A 21411-nucleotide genomic window follows, 5' to 3' on the forward strand; every position below is an offset into this window, starting at 1 on the left:
TGTCCTATGTGTGATCAGACTAGTAGCAGACGTGCCCTATGTGGCATCAGACTAGCAGCAGACGTGCCCTATGTGGGATCAGACCAGCAGCAGACGTGTCCTATGTGTGATCAGACTAGCAGCAGACGTTTCCTATGTGTGATCAGACTAGCAGCAGACGTGTCCTATGTGTGATCAGACTAGCAGCAGACGTGCCCTATGTGGCATCAGACTAGCAGCAGACGTGCCCTATGTGGGATCAGACTAGCAGCAGACGTGTCCTATGTGTGATCAGACTAGCAGCAGACGTTTCCTATGTGTGATCAGACTAGCAGCAGACGTGTCCTATGTGTGATCAGACTAGCAGCAGACGTGTCCTATGTGTGATCAGACTAGCGGTAGCCCCGGGCTCCGCCATCATACATCCATGTTATGGTTCAGCAGATCACATGACGTCTCCTTTGTTCCTAGGCGCCTTATTTGGCCTCACGCTTCTTCTCAATGGGAGAGACATTGGACTGTCTGTGTCTGATACAAACAACGATCATAAATGGGGCCTCATCCTGACCATCTGCGGGGTGGTCCTCATGGATTTTAGTGCAGATTCTGCTGATAGTCCCAGCCATGCCTACATGATGGACGTGTGCAGCCCGGAGGACCAGGACCGGGGACTGAACATTCACGCTCTTCTGGGAGGTAAGTCCCAGCAGGATGTTTAAAGGGGACCTCTAGGAAATCTCTAGTTTAGGGACCCCATTATATACCTTCTGAAGGCGCCCAAACTATTTGGATTAAAGACTTCAAAACCTGCATCCTTTGGTGGCTTTGGCCGACTGTCGACTGTCACCACCGCGCCAAACATTCATGGGTAGGGTGGGGGGGGGGGGTCAGGAGAGCCAATTGTCATTAGTTATTGATAATGTATGTCACCTTTAAGGGGGTCTTCCTCTATTAGACAGAGGGGGGAGCGGTTACAAACAGCGTCTCTCAGGAGGACCCGTCCTGACCTGCTTGTCCTATGGGGGCACTGCAGGGAAAATAAATCCCTAATGGCCATAATGATCTCTGGGGGTTGCAACAGGGGAGGATCACTGGGGGTCCCAAAAGGGGATGATCACTGAGGGTCCCAACAGGGGAGGATCACTGGGGGTCCCAACAGGGGAGGATCACTGGGGGTCCCAACAGGGAAGGATAACTGGAGGTCACAACAGGGGAGGATCACTGGGGGGGTCCCAACAGGGGAGGATCACTGGGGGGTCCCAACAGGGGATGATCACTGGGGGTTGCAACAGGGGAGGATCACTGGGGGTCCCAACAGGGGAGGATCACTGGAGGTCCCAACAGGGGAGGATCACTGGGGGTCCCAACAGGGGAGGATCACTTTTGAATGCTGGCGGTGCTTTCACTCTAGTGGTAGCATGAGACCGAGTCTACAACCCACATAAGGGGCTCAGGTAGTGCAGCTCATCCAGGATGGGAGATCAATGCGAGCTGTGGCAAGAATGTTTGCTGTGTCTGTCAGCGTAGTGTCCAGAGCATGGAGGCGCTACCAGGAGACAGGCCAGTACATCAGGAGACGTGGAGGAGGCCGTATGAGGGCAACAACCCAGCAGCAGGACTGCTACCTCCACCATTGTGCAAGGAGGAGCAGGAGGAGCACTGCCAGAGCCCTGCAAAATGACCACCAGCAGGACACAAATGAGGGTGGTATGAGGGCCCGATGTTCACAGGTGGGGGTTGTGCTTACAGCCCAACACCCTGCAGGACGTTTGGCATTTGCCAGAGAACACCAAGATTGGCAAATTCACCACTGGCGCCCTGTGCTCCTCACAGATGAAAGCAGGTTCACACTGAGCACATGTGACAGACGTGACAAAATCTGGAGATGCTGTGGAGAACGTTCTGCTGCCTGTAACATCCCCCAGCATGACTGGTTTGGTGGTGGGTAAGTAATGGTGTGGGGTGGCATTTCTTTGGGGGGCCGCACAGCCCTTCATGTGCTTGCCAGAGGTAGCCTGACTGCCATTAGGTACCGAGATGAGATCCTCAGAACCTTGTGAGACCATATGCTGGTGCGGTTGGGTTCCTCCTAATACAAGACAATACTAGACCTCATGTGTCTGGAGTGTGTCAGCAGTTCCTACAAGAGGAAGGCATTGATGCTATGGACTGGCCGCCCGTTCCCCTGAATACGATTGAGCACATCTGGGACGTCTCGCTCCATCCACCACAGACTGTCCAGGAGTTGGTGGATGCTTTAGTCCAGGTCTGGGAGGACATCCCTCAGGAGACCATCCTCCACCTCATCAGGAGCATGCCCAGGCGGGGAGGTCATACGGGCACGTGGAGGCCACACACTACTGAGCCTCATTGGGACTTGTATTAAGGACATTACATAAAGTTGGATCGGCCTGTAGTGGGGTTTTCCTCTGTGATTTTGAGGGTGACTCCATATCCAGACCTCCAGGGGTTAATGATTTCCATTGATAATTTTTGGTGATTTTGTTGTCAGCGAATTCAACTATGTAAAGAGGAAAGGATTTCATACGATTAGGTCATTCAGATCAGGATGTGTTATCTTAGTGTTCACTTTATTTTTTTAAACATTCCCTGACAGTAGATGTTCGGATAGAGAAGGATCGGGCATGATGGATTTTTAACTACCCGATCCTTTTGTTCTGGGAGAGATAAGCGGTCACTATAGGAGTCTGGCAGCAGCTTTTCCTCCTCCCCCAATCAGAAGACAATCATGCCCAGCAGGGACATACAGGAGAAATGGGGACAACTGGAAGACAGTGAGGTTGTAGGATCAGACTACACAAGTCTTGTTTGTAGTCTGTTGCTATGGAGACACGAGTCTTCATTGGAGTTCTAAACATAAACAAGGTTAATTTAGTTGTTTTTTTTTATTTTATTTTTTTGGGGACATTATAAACGAATAGTGTTGCTCACGAATATTCACAATTCGAATTTTATTCTGGAATATCGCACATTCGCGAATACGCGAATATTCGCGAATATAGCACTATATATTCGCAATTACGAATATTCGTTTTTTTCGCTTATGCAAATTTTAGCATATGCTCATTTTCACATATGCTAATTTTCTTATATGCGAATTTTCTCCTATGTAGATTTTCGTATATGTGAATTTTCCCATGCACTAATTTTCTTACATGCTAATTTTCACCTATGTAAAATTTCGCATATGTTAATTTTCTTATATGCGAATTTTCTCCTATGTAGATTTTCGTATATGTGAATTTTCCCATGCACTAATTTTCTTACATGCTAATTTTCACCTATGTAAAATTTCGCATATGTTAATTTTCTTATATGCGAATTTTCTGGTAAGACATTTTTCGTATATGCGCATTTTCACATATTCTAATTTTCTGACATGCGAATTTTCTGTTATGAACTTTTTCGCATATGCGTATTTTCACATATGTTAAATTTTCTTGTATGCGAATTGTTTTACATGCCCATTTTCTCGGATGTAAATTTTCGTATATGCGAATGTTCGCATATGCGAAAATTTACACGAATATTACGCATATGCGAATGTAGCGAATATATTACGAATATTCGTCCATATATTCGCGAAATATCGCGAATTTGAATATGGCCTATGCCGCTCAACACTATAAACGAATAAAGAAAAGGCAGGATCCCTATCGGACCCACTGAGAACTTGTAATAACTTGTTATTATCTGTCCTTGTTCTTCCAGGTCTTGGTGGCGGTTTTGGTTACGTAGTGGGCGGCATTAACTGGAACAAGACAAAGTTTGGAAAAGCCATGGGCGGCCAGTTACGGGTCATCTATACCTTCACCTCCATAACTTTGGCCATCACCACCGTCTTGACCTTGATCAGTATTCCCGAGAGACCTCTGCAGTCCTTCAGCAAGAAGAAGGTGATGAAGAGCCCCAGCCTCCCTCTGCCTCCATCACCCCCTGTGTTTTTTGAAGAGCAGGAGCATCAAGTTGCCCCCACACAAAACTGCAACCACCTGTACGCCAGCTTCACCAGTCCCATCTCGCCCCTCAGTCCTCTCACACCGAAGTATGGCAGCCTGATTAGCCGAGACAATTCCCTAACAGGGATCAATGAGTTTGCCTCCTCTTTCGGCACAACCAACATTGACAGTGTTCTCATTGACTGCTTCACCGGGGGCCACGAGGGCTTTTCCTCCACCTCTGGGAGTTTACCAAGACAAGCCAGTAGTCTTCCCCGAGTACCCGAAAGTCTTTACTGCGGCGGAAACAGAAGCCTGGACTCTGCTGAGAACCTGACCAGTCCTGGCACAGACAGGAGCAGCCTGAGAGTTGGGTCCCTAGATGCACCGAAAGCCAGAGCATCGGGAATCCTGAAAAGGCCTCAGTCATTGGCCATCCCGGATATAGTCACCGGGACGTGTCCAGAGAGCGGCCGGAGGCGAAATGTGACGTTCAGTCAGCAGGTAAAATGAACGTTATCGCCGTATCATGCACTCAAAGGGGGTTATAGGATTAGAGGAACATGGCTGCTTTCTTCCAAAAATAGTGCCACAACTTTCCACAGGTTGTGAGCGATGTTGAAGCTCGTGAACAATTCATGGACTCCTGAAAAGAGTTGCCATGTTTTCTATTCCTGGACAAACCCTTTAATTAGTTGTTTCTTTTTTTACGAATATATTGGATTTTTTCCATTCATAGAATGGTAGAGAATAAGACACAGGCCCAAAAACACCACCAAATGACACAGGCCGAAGAGACATGGGACCATAGCCACAGGACCAATGACATGGGGCCAAAACACAAGGAGCCATAGACAAAGGCCAAAAGACACAGGGCTCATAGACACAGGGCCCATAGACACAGGGCCCATAGACACAGGTCCCATAGACACAGGACCAAAGACACAGGGCCAAAGACACAGGACCAAAGACACGGGCCAAAAACACAAGGAGCGATAGACAAAGGCCAAAAGACACAGGGCCCATAGACCCAGGACCAAAGACACAGGGCCCATAGACACAGGGCCCATAGACACAGGACCAATAGCCACAGGACCAATGACACGGGGCCAAAGACACGGGCCCAAAACACAAGGAGCCCTAGACAAAGGCCAAAAGACACAGGGCCCAAAGACACAGGACCAAAGACACAGGGCCCATAGACACAGGGCCCATAGACACAGGACCAAAGACACAGGGCCCATAGACATAGGGCCCATAGACACAGGGCCTATAGACACAGGACCAAAGACACAGGGCCCATAGTCACAGGGACCATAGACCCAGGACCAAAGACACAGGGCCCATAGACCCAGGATCATAGACACAGGGGCCATTGACCCAGGGCCCATAGACACAGGGCCCATAGACACAGGGACCAAAGACCCAGGACCAAAGACACAGGACCATAGACACAGGGCCCATGGACCAAGGACCAAAGACACAGGACCAAAGACACAAGACCAATAGCCACAGGACCAATGACATGGGGCCAAAGACACGGGCCCAAAACACAAGGAGCCATAGACAAAGGCCAAAAGACACAGGGCCCATAGACCCAGGACCAAAGACACAGGACCAAAGACACAGGACCAAAGACACAGGGACCATAGACCCAGGACCATAGACACAGGGGCCACAGACACAGGGGCCACAGACACAGGGCCCATAGACACAGGGCCCATAGACACAGGGCCCATAGACACAGGAGCCACAGACACAGGGGCCATAGACACAGGGCCCATAGACACAGGGGCCATAGACACAGGAGCCACAGACACGGCCCATAGACACAGGGGCCATAGACACAGGGACCATAGACACAGGGACCATAGACACAGGGGCTATAGACACAGGGGCCATAGACACATTTGCCATAGAAACAGGACCATAGACACAGGAGCCATAGACACAGGAGCCATAGACACAGGGGCCATAGACACCGGGCCCATAGACACAGGGACCTTAGACACAGGGACCATAGACACAGGACCATAGACACGGGGCCATAGACACAGCATAGACACAGGGGCCATAGACACAGGGCCCATAGACACGGGGCCATAGACACAGCATAGACACAGGGGCCATAGACACAGGACCATAGACACGGAGCCATAGACACAGGGACCATAGACACAGGGGTCATAGACACAGGGCCCATAGACACAGGGACCATATACACAGGGGCCATAGACACAGGGACCATAGACACAGGGACCATAGACACAGGGGCCATAGACACAGGGGCCATAGACACAGAGGCCATAGACACAGGACCATAGACACAGGGGCCACAGGGACCATAGACACAAGGCCCATAGACACAAGGCCCATAGACACAGGGCCCATAGACACAGGGCCCATAGACACAGGGCCCATAGACACAGGGGTTATAGACACAGGGGCCATAGACACAGGGGCCATAGACACAGGGGCCATAGACACAGGGGCCATAGACACAGGGACCATAGACACAGGGGCCACAGGGACCATAGACACAGGGGCCATAGACACAAGGCCCATAGACATGGGGGCCATAGACACAGGACCATAGACACAGGGGCCATATACACAGGGGCAATATACACAGGGCCATAGACACAGGGGCCATAGACACAGGGCCCATAGACACAGGGCCATAGACACAGGGGCCATCGACACAGGGGTTATAGACACAGGGGCCATAGACACAGGGGCCATAGACACAGGGGCCATAGACACAGGGACCATAGACACAGGGGCCACAGGGACCATAGACACAGGGGCCATAGACACAAGGCCCATAGACATGGGGGCCATAGACACAGGACCATAGACATAGGGGCCATAGACACAGGGCCCATAGACACAGGGCCCATAGACACAGGGCCCATAGACACAGGGGCCATAGACACAGGGCCCATAGACACAGGGGCGATAGACACAGGGACCATAGACACAGGGACCATAGACACAGGGACCATAGACACAGGGGCCATAGACACAGGGGCCATAGACACAAGGCCCATAGACACAGGGGGCATAGACACAGGGGCCATAGACACAGGGCCCATAGACATAGGGGCCATAGACACAGGACCATAGACACAGGGGCCATATACACAGGGGCAATATACACAGGGCCATAGACACAGGGGCCATAGACACAGGGCCCATAGACACAGGGCCATAGACACAGGGGCCATCGACACAGGGGTTATAGACACAGGGGCCATAGACACAGGACCATAGACACAGGACCATAGACACAGGGGCCATAGACACAGGGACCATAGACACAGGGGCCATAGACACAAGGCCCATTGACACAGGGGCCATAGACACAGGGACCATAGACACAGGGGCCATAGACACAAGGCCCATTGACACAGGGACCATAGACACAGGGGCCATAGACACAGGCGCCATTGACACAGGGGCGATAGACACAGGGGCCATAGACACAGGGACCATAGACACAGGGACCATAGACACAGGACCATAGACACAGGGCCATAGACACAGGGACCATAGACACAGGGGCCATAGACACAGGACCATAGACACAGGGGCCATAGACACAGGGGCCATAGACACAGGACCATAGACACAGGACCATAGACACAGGGCCATAGACACAGGGACCATAGACACAGGGGCCATAGACACAGGACCATAGACACAGGGACCATAGACACAGGGGCCATAGACACAGGACCATAGACACAGGGGCCATAGACACAGGGACCATAGACACAGGATCATAGACACAGGGGCCACAGGGACCATAGACACAGGGGCCATAGACACAAGGCCCATAGACACAGGGGCCATAGACACAGGGACCATAGACACAGGGACCATAGACACAGGGCCATAGACACAGGGGCCACAGGGGCCATAAACACAGGGGCCATAGACACAGGGCCCATAGACACAGGGGCCATAGACACAGGGACCATAGACACAGGGACCATAGGCACAGGACCATAGACACAGGGGCCACAGGGACCATAGACACAGGGACCATAGACACAGGGGCCATAGACACAGGGCCCATAGACACAGGGCCCATAGACACAGGGGCCATAGACACAGGGCCATAGACACAGGGACCATAGACACAGGACCATAGACACAGGGGCCATAAACACAGGGGCCATAGACACAGGGGCCATAGACACAGGGACCATAGACACAGGGGCCATAGACACAGGGGCCATAGACACAGGGACCATAGACACAGGGGCCATAGACACAGGGGCCATAGACACAGGGGCCATAGACACAGGGACCATAGACACAGGGGCCATAGACACAGGGACCATAGACACAGGACCAAAGACACAGGGGCCATAGACACAGGGGCCATAGACACAGGGACCATAGACACAGGGACCATAGACACAGGACCATAGACACAGGGCCATAGACACAGGGACCATAGACACAGGGGCCATAGACACAGGACCATAGACACAGGGGCCATAGACACAGGGGCCATAGACACAGGACCATAGACACAGGACCATAGACACAGGGCCATAGACACAGGGACCATAGACACAGGGGCCATAGACACAGGACCATAGACACAGGGACCATAGACACAGGGGCCATAGACACAGGACCATAGACACAGGGGCCATAGACACAGGGACCATAGACACAGGATCATAGACACAGGGGCCACAGGGACCATAGACACAGGGGCCATAGACACAAGGCCCATAGACACAGGGGCCATAGACACAGGGACCATAGACACAGGGACCATAGACACAGGGCCATAGACACAGGGGCCACAGGGGCCATAAACACAGGGGCCATAGACACAGGGCCCATAGACACAGGGGCCATAGACACAGGGACCATAGACACAGGGACCATAGGCACAGGACCATAGACACAGGGGCCACAGGGACCATAGACACAGGGACCATAGACACAGGGGCCATAGACACAGGGCCCATAGACACAGGGCCCATAGACACAGGGGCCATAGACACAGGGCCATAGACACAGGGACCATAGACACAGGACCATAGACACAGGGGCCATAAACACAGGGGCCATAGACACAGGGGCCATAGACACAGGGACCATAGACACAGGGGCCATAGACACAGGGGCCATAGACACAGGGACCATAGACACAGGGGCCATAGACACAGGGGCCATAGACACAGGGGCCATAGACACAGGGACCATAGACACAGGGGCCATAGACACAGGGACCATAGACACAGGACCAAAGACACAGGGGCCATAGACACAGGGGCCATAGACACAGGGACCATAGACACAGGGACCATAGACACAGGACCATAGACACAGGGCCATAGACACAGGGACCATAGACACAGGGGCCATAGACACAGGACCATAGACACAGGGGCCATAGACACAGGGGCCATAGACACAGGACCATAGACACAGGACCATAGACACAGGGACCATAGACACAGGACCATAGACACAGGGACCATAGACACAGGGGCCATAGACACAGGACCATAGACACAGGGGCCATAGACACAGGGACCATAGACACAGGATCATAGACACAGGGGCCACAGGGACCATAGACACAGGGGCCATAGACACAAGGCCCATAGACACAGGGGCCATAGACACAGGGACCATAGACACAGGGACCATAGACACAGGGCCATAGACACAGGGGCCACAGGGGCCATAAACACAGGGGCCATAGACACAGGGCCCATAGACACAGGGGCCATAGACACAGGGACCATAGACACAGGGACCATAGGCACAGGACCATAGACACAGGGGCCACAGGGACCATAGACACAGGGACCATAGACACAGGGGCCATAGACACAGGGCCCATAGACACAGGGCCCATAGACACAGGGGCCATAGACACAGGGCCATAGACACAGGGACCATAGACACAGGACCATAGACACAGGGGCCATAAACACAGGGGCCATAGACACAGGGGCCATAGACACAGGGACCATAGACACAGGGGCCATAGACACAGGGGCCATAGACACAGGGACCATAGACACAGGGGCCATAGACACAGGGGCCATAGACACAGGGGCCATAGACACAGGGACCATAGACACAGGGGCCATAGACACAGGGACCATAGACACAGGACCAAAGACACAGGGGCCATAGACACAGGGGCCATGGACACAGGGGCCATAGACACAGGGGCCATAGACACAGGGACCATAGACACAGGGGCCATGGACACAGGGGCCATAGACACAGGGGCCATAGACACAGGGACCATAGACACAGGGGCCATAGACACAGGGACCAAAGACACAGGGGCCATGGACACAGGGGCCATGGACACAGGGGCCATAGACACAGGGGCCATAGACACAGGGACCATATTTATCAAGGTTTAGGTTAAAGCTCGGCTGATATTTCCCGGTTTAATAGATATAAGACAGAATTTACTTTCCTTGATTCTTATCCTTTTCATTAACTTTTACAATGGCTAAAATGTGGCCCCTTTAGTACCTCAGGGGTTGTGTCGCTCTGCAGCCCCTCCCCTTGTATCCCTCCGGCCCCCCTAATGTTATCATTTGTCCATCCAATATGGTGACTCTATGGCCGGAAACGTCCCTGTAGGTTTCTCCTGTAGGATCTTGTACATAAGAGTCAACATTATTGATAATGTCTGTCACCTTTAAGGGGGTCTTCATCTATTAGACAGAGGGAGGGGGGGGAGCAGTTACAAAGAGGGTCTCTCTGGAGGACCCGTCCTATCCTGCTTGTCCTATGGGGGCAGGGGAAATAAATTCCTTATGGCCATGTTTCCTCACAGATCACAGCTGATCACTCGGGATTCCAACAGGGGAGGATCACTGGGGGTCCCAACAGGGGAGTATCACTGGGGGTCCCAACAGGGGAGGATCACTGGGGTCCCAACAGGGGATGATCACTGGGGTCCCAACAGGGGATTATCACTGGGGCTCAATAAAGGAAGATCACTGGGGTCCCAACAGGGGATGATCACTGGGGTCCCAACAGGGGATTATCACTGGGGCTCAATAAAGGATGATCACTGGGGTCCCAACAGGGGATGATCACTGGGGTCCCAACAGGGGATTATCACTGGGGCTCAATAAGGGATGATCACTGGGGCTCAATAAGGGATGATCACTGGGGGGTCCCAACAGGGGATGATCACTGGGGTCCCAAAAGGGGATGATCACTGGGGCTCAATAAGGGATGATCACTGGGGTCCCAACAGGGGATGATCACTGGGGTCCCAACAGGGGATGATCACTGGGGGTCCCAACGGGGGTCCCAACAGGGGAGGATCACTGGGGCTCAAAAAAGGATGATCACTGGGGGGTCCCAACAGGGGAGGATCACTGGGGCTCAATAAGGGATGATCACTTGGGCTCAATAAACACAGCATAGGGGCCATAGACACAGCATAGACACAGGGGCCATAGACACGGAGCCATAGACACAGGGGCCATAGACACAGGGGCCATAGACACAGGGCCCATAGACACAGGGACCATATACACAGGGCCCATAGACACAGGGACCATACACACAGGGGCCATAGACACAGGGGCCATAGACACAGGGGCCATAGACACAGGGGCCATAGACACAAGGCCCATAGACACAGGGGCCATAGACACAGGACCATAGACACAGGGGCCACAGGGACTATAGACACAAGGCCCATAGACACAGGGCCCATAGACACAGGGGGTTATAGACACAGGGGTTATAGACACAGGGGCCATAGACACAGGGGCCATATACACAGGGGCCATAGACACAGGGGCCATAGACACAGGGACCATAGACACAGGATCATATACACAGGGGCCACAGGGACCATAGACACAGGGGCCATAGACACAAGGCCCATAGACACGGGGGCCATAGACACAGGACCATAGACACAGGGGCCATAGACACAAGGCCCATAGACACAGGGCCCATAGACACAGGGCCCATAGACACAGGGGCCATAGACACAGGGGCCATAAACACAGGGGCCATAAACACAGGGCCCATAGACACAGGGGCCATAGACACAGGGACCATAGACACAGGGACCATAGACACAGGGACCATAGGCACAGGGACCATAGACACAGGGGCCATAGACACAGGGGCCATAGACACAGGGACCATAGACACAGGACCATAGACACAGCGGCCACAGGGACCATAGACACAGGGACCATAGACACAGGGGCCATAGACACAGGGCCATAGACACAGGGGCCATAGACACAGGGGCCATAGACACAGGGACCATAGACACAGGGGCCATAGACACAGGGGCCATAGACACAGGGGCCATAGACACAGGGCCATAGACACAGGGGCCATAGACACAGGGCCATAGACACAGGGGCCATAGACACAGGGGCCATAGACACAGGGCCATAGACACAGGGCCATAGACACAGGGACCATAGACACAGGGGCCATAGACACAGGGACCATAGACACAGGGACCATAGACACAGGGACCATAGACACAGGGGCCATAGACACAGGGGCCATAGACACAGAACCATAGACACGGAGCCATAGACACAGGGGCCATAGACACAGGGCCCATAGACACAGGGGTCATAGACACAGGGCCCATAGACACAGGGACCATATACACAGGGGCCATAGACACAGGGACCATAGACACAGGGACCATAGACACAGGGGCCATAGACACAGGGGCCATAGACACAGGGGCCATAGACACAAGGCCCATAGACACAGGGGCCATAGACACAGGACCATAGACACAGGGACTATAGACACAAGGCCCATAGACACAGGGCCCATAGACACAGGGCCCATAGACACAGGGGTTATAGACACAGGGGCCATAGACACAGGGGCCATAGACACAGGGGCCATAGACACAGGGGCCATAGACACAGGGGCCATAGACACAGGGGCCATAGACACAGGATCATAGACACAGGGGCCACAGGGACCATAGACACAGGGGCCATAGACACAAGGCCCATAGACACGGGGGCCATAGACACAGGACCATAGACACAGGGGCCATAGACACAAGGCCCATAGACACAGGGCCCATAGACACAGGGCCCATAGACACAGGGCCCATAGACACAGGGGCCATAGACACAGGGGCCAGAGACACAGGGACCATAGACACAGGGACCATAGACACAGGGACCATAGACACAGGGACCATAGACACAGGGGCCATAGACACAAGGCCCATTGACACAGGGGCCATAGACACAAGGCCCATAGACACAGGGGGCATAGACACAGGGGCCATAGACACAGGGCCCATAGACATAGGGGCCATAGACACAGGACCATAGACACAGGGGCCATAGACACAGGGGCCATATACACAGGGGCCATAGACACAGGGCCCATAGACACAGGGCCATAGACACAGGGGCCATAGACACAGGGGTTATAGACACAGGGGTTATAGACACAGGGGTTATAGACACAGGGGCCATAGACACAGGCGCCATAGACACAGGCGCCATAGACACAGGCGCCATAGACACAGGGGCCATAGACACAGGGGCCATAGACACAGGGGCCATAGACACAGGGACCATAGACACAGGATCATAGACACAGGGGACACAGGGACCATAGACACAGGGGCCATAGACACAAGGCCCATAGACACAGGGGCCATAGACACAGGGACCATAGACACAGGGACCATAGACACAGGGACCATAGACACAGGGACCATAGACACAGGGCCATAGACACAGGGACCATAGACACAGGACCATAGACACAGGGGCCATAAACACAGGGGCCATAAACACAGGGGCCATAAACACAGGGCCCATAGACACAGGGGCCATAGACACAAGGCCCATAGACACGGGGGCCATAGACACAGGACCATAGACACAGGGGCCATAGACACAAGGCCCATAGACACAAGGCCCATAGACACAGGGCCCATAGACACAGGGCCCATAGACACAGGGCCCATAGACACAGGGCCCATAGACACAGGGGCCATAGACACAGGGGGCATAGACACAGGGGCCATAGACACAGGGCCCATAGACATAGGGGCCATAGACACAGGACCATAGACACAGGGGCCATATACACAGGGGCAATATACACAGGGCCCATAGACACAGGGCCCATAGACACAGGGCCATAGACACAGGGGCCATAGACACAGGGGTTATAGACACAGGGGTTATAGACACAGGGGCCATAGACACAGGGGCCATAGACACAGGGGCCATAGACACAGGGGCCATAGACACAGGGACCATAGACACAGGATCATAGACACAGGGGCCACAGGGACCATAGACACAGGGGCCATAGACACAAGGCCCATAGACACAGGGGCCATAGACACAGGGACCATAGACACAGGGACCATAGACACAGGGCCATAGACACAGGGACCATAGACACAGGGACCATAGACACAGGGCCATAGACACAGGGACCATAGACACAGGGACCATAGACACAGGACCATAGACACAGGGGCCATAAACACAGGGGCCATAAACACAGGGCCCATAGACACAGGGGCCATAGACACAGGGACCATAGACACAGGGACCATAGGCACAGGGACCATAGACACAGGGGCCATAGACACAGGGGCCATAGACACAGGGACCATAGACACAGGACCATAGATACAGGGGCCACAGGGACCATAGACACAGGGACCATAGACACAGGGGCCATAGACACAGGGGCCATAGACACAGGGGCAATAGACACAGGGCCATAGACACAAGGCCCATTGACACAGGGACCATAGACACAGGGGCCATAGACACAGGCGCCATTGACACAGGGGCGATAGACACAGGGGCCATAGACACAGGGACCATAGACACAGGGACCATAGACACAGGACCATAGACACAGGGCCATAGACACAGGGACCATAGACACAGGGGCCATAGACACAGGACCATAGACACAGGGGCCATAGACACAGGGGCCATAGACACAGGACCATAGACACAGGACCATAGACACAGGGCCATAGACACAGGGACCATAGACACAGGGACCATAGACACAGGGACCATAGACACAGGGACCATAGACACAGGGGCCATAGACACAGGACCATAGACACAGGGACCATAGACACAGGGGCCATAGACACAGGACCATAGACACAGGGACCATAGACACAGGATCATAGACACAGGGGCCACAGGGACCATAGACACAGGGGCCATAGACACAAGGCCCATAGACACAGGGGCCATAGACACAGGGGCCATAGACACAGGGACCATAGACACAGGGACCATAGACACAGGGCCATAGACACAGGGACCATAGACACAGGGACCATAGACACAGGGCCATAGACACAGGGACCATAGACACAGGGGCCATAAACACAGGGGCCATAGACACAGGGCCCATAGACACAGGGGCCATAGACACAGGGACCATAGACACAGGGACCATAGGCACAGGACCATAGACACAGGGGCCACAGGGACCATAGACACAGGGACCATAGACACAGGGGCCATAGACACAGGGGCCATAGACACAGGGGCCATAGACACAGGGCCATAGACACAGGGGCCATAGACACAGGGGCCATAGACACAGGGGCCATAGACATAGGAGCCATAGACACAGGGGCCATAGACACAGGGCCCATAGACACAGGGCCCATAGACACAGGGGCCATAGACACAGGGCCATAGACACAGGGCCATAGACACAGGGACCATAGACACAGGACCATAGACACAGGGGCCATAAACACAGGGGCCATAGACACAGGGGCCATAGACACAGGGACCATAGACACAGGGGCCATAGACACAGGGGCCATAAACACAGGGACCATAGACACAGGGGCCATAGACACAGGGGCCATAGACACAGGGGCCATAGACACAGGGACCATAGACACAGGGGCCATAGACACAGGGACCATAGACACAGGACCAAAGACACAGGGGCCATAGACACAGGGGCCATGGACACAGGGGCCATAGACACAGGGGCCATAGACACAGGGACCATAGACACAGGACCAAAGACACAGGGGCCATGGACACAGGGGCCATAGACACAGGGGCCATAGACACAGGGACCATATTTATCAAGGTTTAGGTTAAAGCTCGGCTGATATTTCCCGGTTTAATAGATATAAGACAGAATTTACTTTCCTTGATTCTTATCCTTTTCATTAACTTTTACAATGGCTAAAATGTGGCCCCTTTAGTACCTCAGGGGTTGTGTCGCTCTGCAGCCCCTCCCCTTGTATCCCTCCGGCCCCCCTAATGTTATCATTTGTCCATCCAATATGGTGACTCTATGGCCGGAAACGTCCCTGTAGGTTTCTCCTGTAGGATCTTGTACATAAGAGTCAACATTATTGATAATGTCTGTCACCTTTAAGGGGGTCTTCATCTATTAGACAGAGGGAGGGGGGGGAGCAGTTACAAAGAGGGTCTCTCTGGAGGACCCGTCCTATCCTGCTTGTCCTATGGGGGCAGGGGAAATAAATTCCTTATGGCCATGTTTCCTCACAGATCACAGCTGATCACTCGGGATTCCAACAGGGGAGGATCACTGGGGGTCCCAACAGGGGAGTATCACTGGGGGTCCCAACAGGGGAGGATCACTGGGGTCCCAACAGGGGATGATCACTGGGGTCCCAACAGGGGATTATCACTGGGGCTCAATAAAGGAAGATCACTGGGGTCCCAACAGGGGATGATCACTGGGGTCCCAACAGGGGATTATCACTGGGGCTCAATAAAGGATGATCACTGGGGTCCCAACAGGGGATGATCACTGGGGTCCCAACAGGGGATTATCACTGGGGCTCAATAAGGGATGATCACTGGGGCTCAATAAGGGATGATCACTGGGGGGTCCCAACAGGGGATGATCACTGGGGTCCCAAAAGGGGATGATCACTGGGGCTCAATAAGGGATGATCACTGGGGTCCCAACAGGGGATGATCACTGGGGTCCCAACAGGGGATGATCACTGGGGGTCCCAACGGAGGTCCCAACAGGGGAGGATCACTGGGGCTCAAAAAAGGATGATCACTGGGGGGTCCCAACAGGGGAGGATCACTGGGGCTCAATAAGGGATGATCACTTGGGCTCAATAAACACAGCATAGGGGCCATAGACACAGCATAGACACAGGGGCCATAGACACGGAGCCATAGACACAGGGGCCATAGACACAGGGGCCATAGACACAGGGCCCATAGACACAGGGACCATATACACAGGGGCCATAGACACAGGGGCCATAGACACAGGGGCCATAGACACAGGGGCCATAGACACAGGGGCCATAGACACAGGGCCCATAGACACAGGGGCCATAGACACAGGACCATAGACACAGGGGCCACAGGGACTATAGACACAAGGCCCATAGACACAGGGCCCATAGACACAGGGGGTTATAGACACAGGGGTTATAGACACAGGGGCCATAGACACAGGGGCCATATACACAGGGGCCATAGACACAGGGGCCATAGACACAGGGACCATAGACACAGGATCATATACACAGGGGCCACAGGGACCATAGACACAGGGGCCATAGACACAAGGCCCATAGACACGGGGGCCATAGACACAGGACCATAGACACAGGGGCCATAGACACAAGGCCCATAGACACAGGGCCCATAGACACAGGGCCCATAGACACAGGGGCCATAGACACAGGGGCCATAAACACAGGGGCCATAAACACAGGGCCCATAGACACAGGGGCCATAGACACAGGGACCATAGACACAGGGACCATAGACACAGGGACCATAGGCACAGGGACCATAGACACAGGGGCCATAGACACAGGGGCCATAGACACAGGGACCATAGACACAGGACCATAGACACAGCGGCCACAGGGACCATAGACACAGGGACCATAGACACAGGGGCCATAGACACAGGGCCATAGACACAGGGGCCATAGACACAGGGGCCATAGACACAGGGACCATAGACACAGGGGCCATAGACACAGGGGCCATAGACACAGGGGCCATAGACACAGGGGCCATAGACACAGGGCCATAGACACAGGGGCCATAGACACAGGGGCCATAGACACAGGGACCATAGACACAGGGACCATAGACACAGGGACCATAGACACAGGGGCCATAGACACAGGGGCCATAGACACAGGACCATAGACACGGAGCCATAGACACAGGGGCCATAGACACAGGGGCCATAGACACAGGGGTCATAGACACAGGGCCCATAGACACAGGGACCATAGACACAGGGACCATAGACACAGGGGCCATAGACACAGGGGCCATAGACACAGGGACCATAGACACAGGGGCCATAGACACAGGGGCCATAGACACAGGGGCCATAGACACAGGGGCCATAGACACAGGGCCATAGACACAGGGGCCATAGACACAGGGGCCATAGACACAGGGACCATAGACACAGGGACCATAGACACAGGGACCATAGACACAGGGGCCATAGACACAGGGGCCATAGACACAGGACCATAGACACGGAGCCATAGACACAGGGGCCATAGACACAGGGGCCATAGACACAGGGGTCATAGACACAGGGCCCATAGACACAGGGACCATATACACAGGGGCCATAGACACAGGGACCATAGACACAGGGACCATAGACACAGGGGCCATAGACACAGGGGCTATAGACACAGGGGCCATAGACACAAGGCCCATAGACACAGGGGCCATAGACACAGGACCATAGACACAGGGACTATAGACACAAGGCCCATAGACACAGGGCCCATAGACACAGGGCCCATAGACACAGGGGTTATAGACACAGGGGCCATAGACACAGGGGCCATAGACACAGGGGCCATAGACACAGGGGCCATAGACACAGGGGCCATAGACACAGGATCATAGACACAGGGGCCACAGGGACCATAGACACAGGGGCCATAGACACAAGGCCCATAGACACAGGGCCCATAGACACAGGGCCCATAGACACAGGGCCCATAGACACAGGGGCCATAGACACAGGGGCCAGAGACACAGGGACCATAGACACAGGGACCATAGACACAGGGACCATAGACACAGGGGCCATAGACACAAGGCCCATTGACACAGGGGCCATAGACACAAGGCCCATAGACACAGGGGGCATAGACACAGGGGCCATAGACACAGGGCCCATAGACATAGGGGCCATAGACACAGGACCATAGACACAGGGGCCATAGACACAGGGGCCATATACACAGGGGCCATAGACACAGGGCCCATAGACACAGGGCCATAGACACAGGGGCCATAGACACAGGGGTTATAGACACAGGGGTTATAGACACAGGGGCCATAGACACAGGCGCCATAGACACAGGCGCCATAGACACAGGCGCCATAGACACAGGCGCCATAGACACAGGGGCCATAGACACAGGGGCCATAGACACAGGGGCCATAGACACAGGGACCATAGACACAGGATCATAGACACAGGGGACACAGGGACCATAGACACAGGGGCCATAGACACAAGGCCCATAGACACAGGGGCCATAGACACAGGGACCATAGACACAGGGACCATAGACACAGGGACCATAGACACAGGGACCATAGACACAGGGACCATAGACACAGGGCCATAGACACAGGGACCATAGACACAGGACCATAGACACAGGGGCCATAAACACAGGGGCCATAAACACAGGGGCCATAAACACAGGGCCCATAGACACAGGGGCCATAGACACAAGGCCCATAGACACGGGGGCCATAGACACAGGACCATAGACACAGGGGCCATAGACACAAGGCCCATAGACACAAGGCCCATAGACACAGGGCCCATAGACACAGGGCCCATAGACACAGGGCCCATAGACACAGGGCCCATAGACACAGGGGCCATAGACACAGGGGGCATAGACACAGGGGCCATAGACACAGGGCCCATAGACATAGGGGCCATAGACACAGGACCATAGACACAGGGGCCATATACACAGGGGCAATATACACAGGGGCCATAGACACAGGGCCCATAGACACAGGGCCATAGACACAGGGGCCATAGACACAGGGGTTATAGACACAGGGGTTATAGACACAGGGGCCATAGACACAGGGGCCATAGACACAGGGGCCATAGACACAGGGGCCATAGACACAGGGGCCATAGACACAGGGGCCATAGACACAGGGACCATAGACACAGGATCATAGACACAGGGGCCACAGGGACCATAGACACAGGGGCCATAGACACAAGGCCCATAGACACAGGGGCCATAGACACAGGGACCATAGACACAGGGACCATAGACACAGGGCCATAGACACAGGGACCATAGACACAGGGACCATAGACACAGGGCCATAGACACAGGGACCATAGACACAGGGACCATAGACACAGGGACCATAGACACAGGACCATAGACACAGGGGCCATAAACACAGGGGCCATAAACACAGGGCCCATAGACACAGGGGCCATAGACACAGGGACCATAGACACAGGGACCATAGGCACAGGGACCATAGACACAGGGGCCATAGACACAGGGGCCATAGACACAGGACCATAGATACAGGGGCCACAGGGACCATAGACACAGGGACCATAGACACAGGGGCCATAGACACAGGGGCCATAGACACAGGGGCAATAGACACAGGGCCATAGACACAAGGCCCATTGACACAGGGACCATAGACACAGGGGCCATAGACACAGGCGCCATTGACACAGGGGCGATAGACACAGGGGCCATAGACACAGGGACCATAGACACAGGGACCATAGACACAGGACCATAGACACAGGGCCATAGACACAGGGACCATAGACACAGGGGCCATAGACACAGGACCATAGACACAGAGGCCATAGACACAGGACCATAGACACAGGACCATAGACACAGGGCCATAGACACAGGGACCATAGACACAGGGGCCATAGACACAGGACCATAGACACAGGGACCATAGACACAGGGGCCATAGACACAGGACCATAGACACAGGGGCCATAGACACAGGGACCATAGACACAGGATCATAGACACAGGGGCCACAGGGACCATAGACACAGGGGCCATAGACACAAGTCCCATAGACACAGGGGCCATAGACACAGGGACCATAGACACAGGGACCATAGACACAGGGACCATAGACACAGGGCCCATAGACACAGGGACCATAGACACAGGGCCATAGACACAGGGACCATAGACACAGGGGCCATAAACACAGGGGCCATAGACACAGGGCCCATAGACACAGGGGCCATAGACACAGGGACCATAGACACAGGGACCATAGGCACAGGACCATAGACACAGGGGCCACAGGGACCATAGACACAGGGACCATAGACACAGGGGCCATAGACACAGGGGCCATAGACACAGGGGCCATAGACACAGGGCCGT

The 21411-nt window shown here is 54.1% G+C and overlaps 1 protein-coding gene across 5 annotated transcripts in view; it reads left to right on the plus strand.

The window, feature by feature from the left end:
* The window catches only part of SLC45A1 (solute carrier family 45 member 1), a gene marked incomplete at its 3' end in the record, with an annotated part of 109160 nt that overhangs the window by 41891 nt on the left and 45858 nt on the right, over positions 1–21411 (plus strand). For all 5 annotated transcript variants that reach the window (XM_056554591.1, XM_056554593.1, XM_056554592.1 and 2 more), the window contains 2 exon segments: positions 451–675; positions 3712–4442. In XM_056554591.1, coding sequence (XP_056410566.1) covers positions 451–675; positions 3712–4442 — 956 coding nt within the window.

Source organism: Hyla sarda, unplaced genomic scaffold, assembly GCF_029499605.1.
Source record: "Hyla sarda isolate aHylSar1 unplaced genomic scaffold, aHylSar1.hap1 scaffold_801, whole genome shotgun sequence".
NCBI classification, from domain to species: Eukaryota; Metazoa; Chordata; class Amphibia; order Anura; family Hylidae; genus Hyla; species Hyla sarda.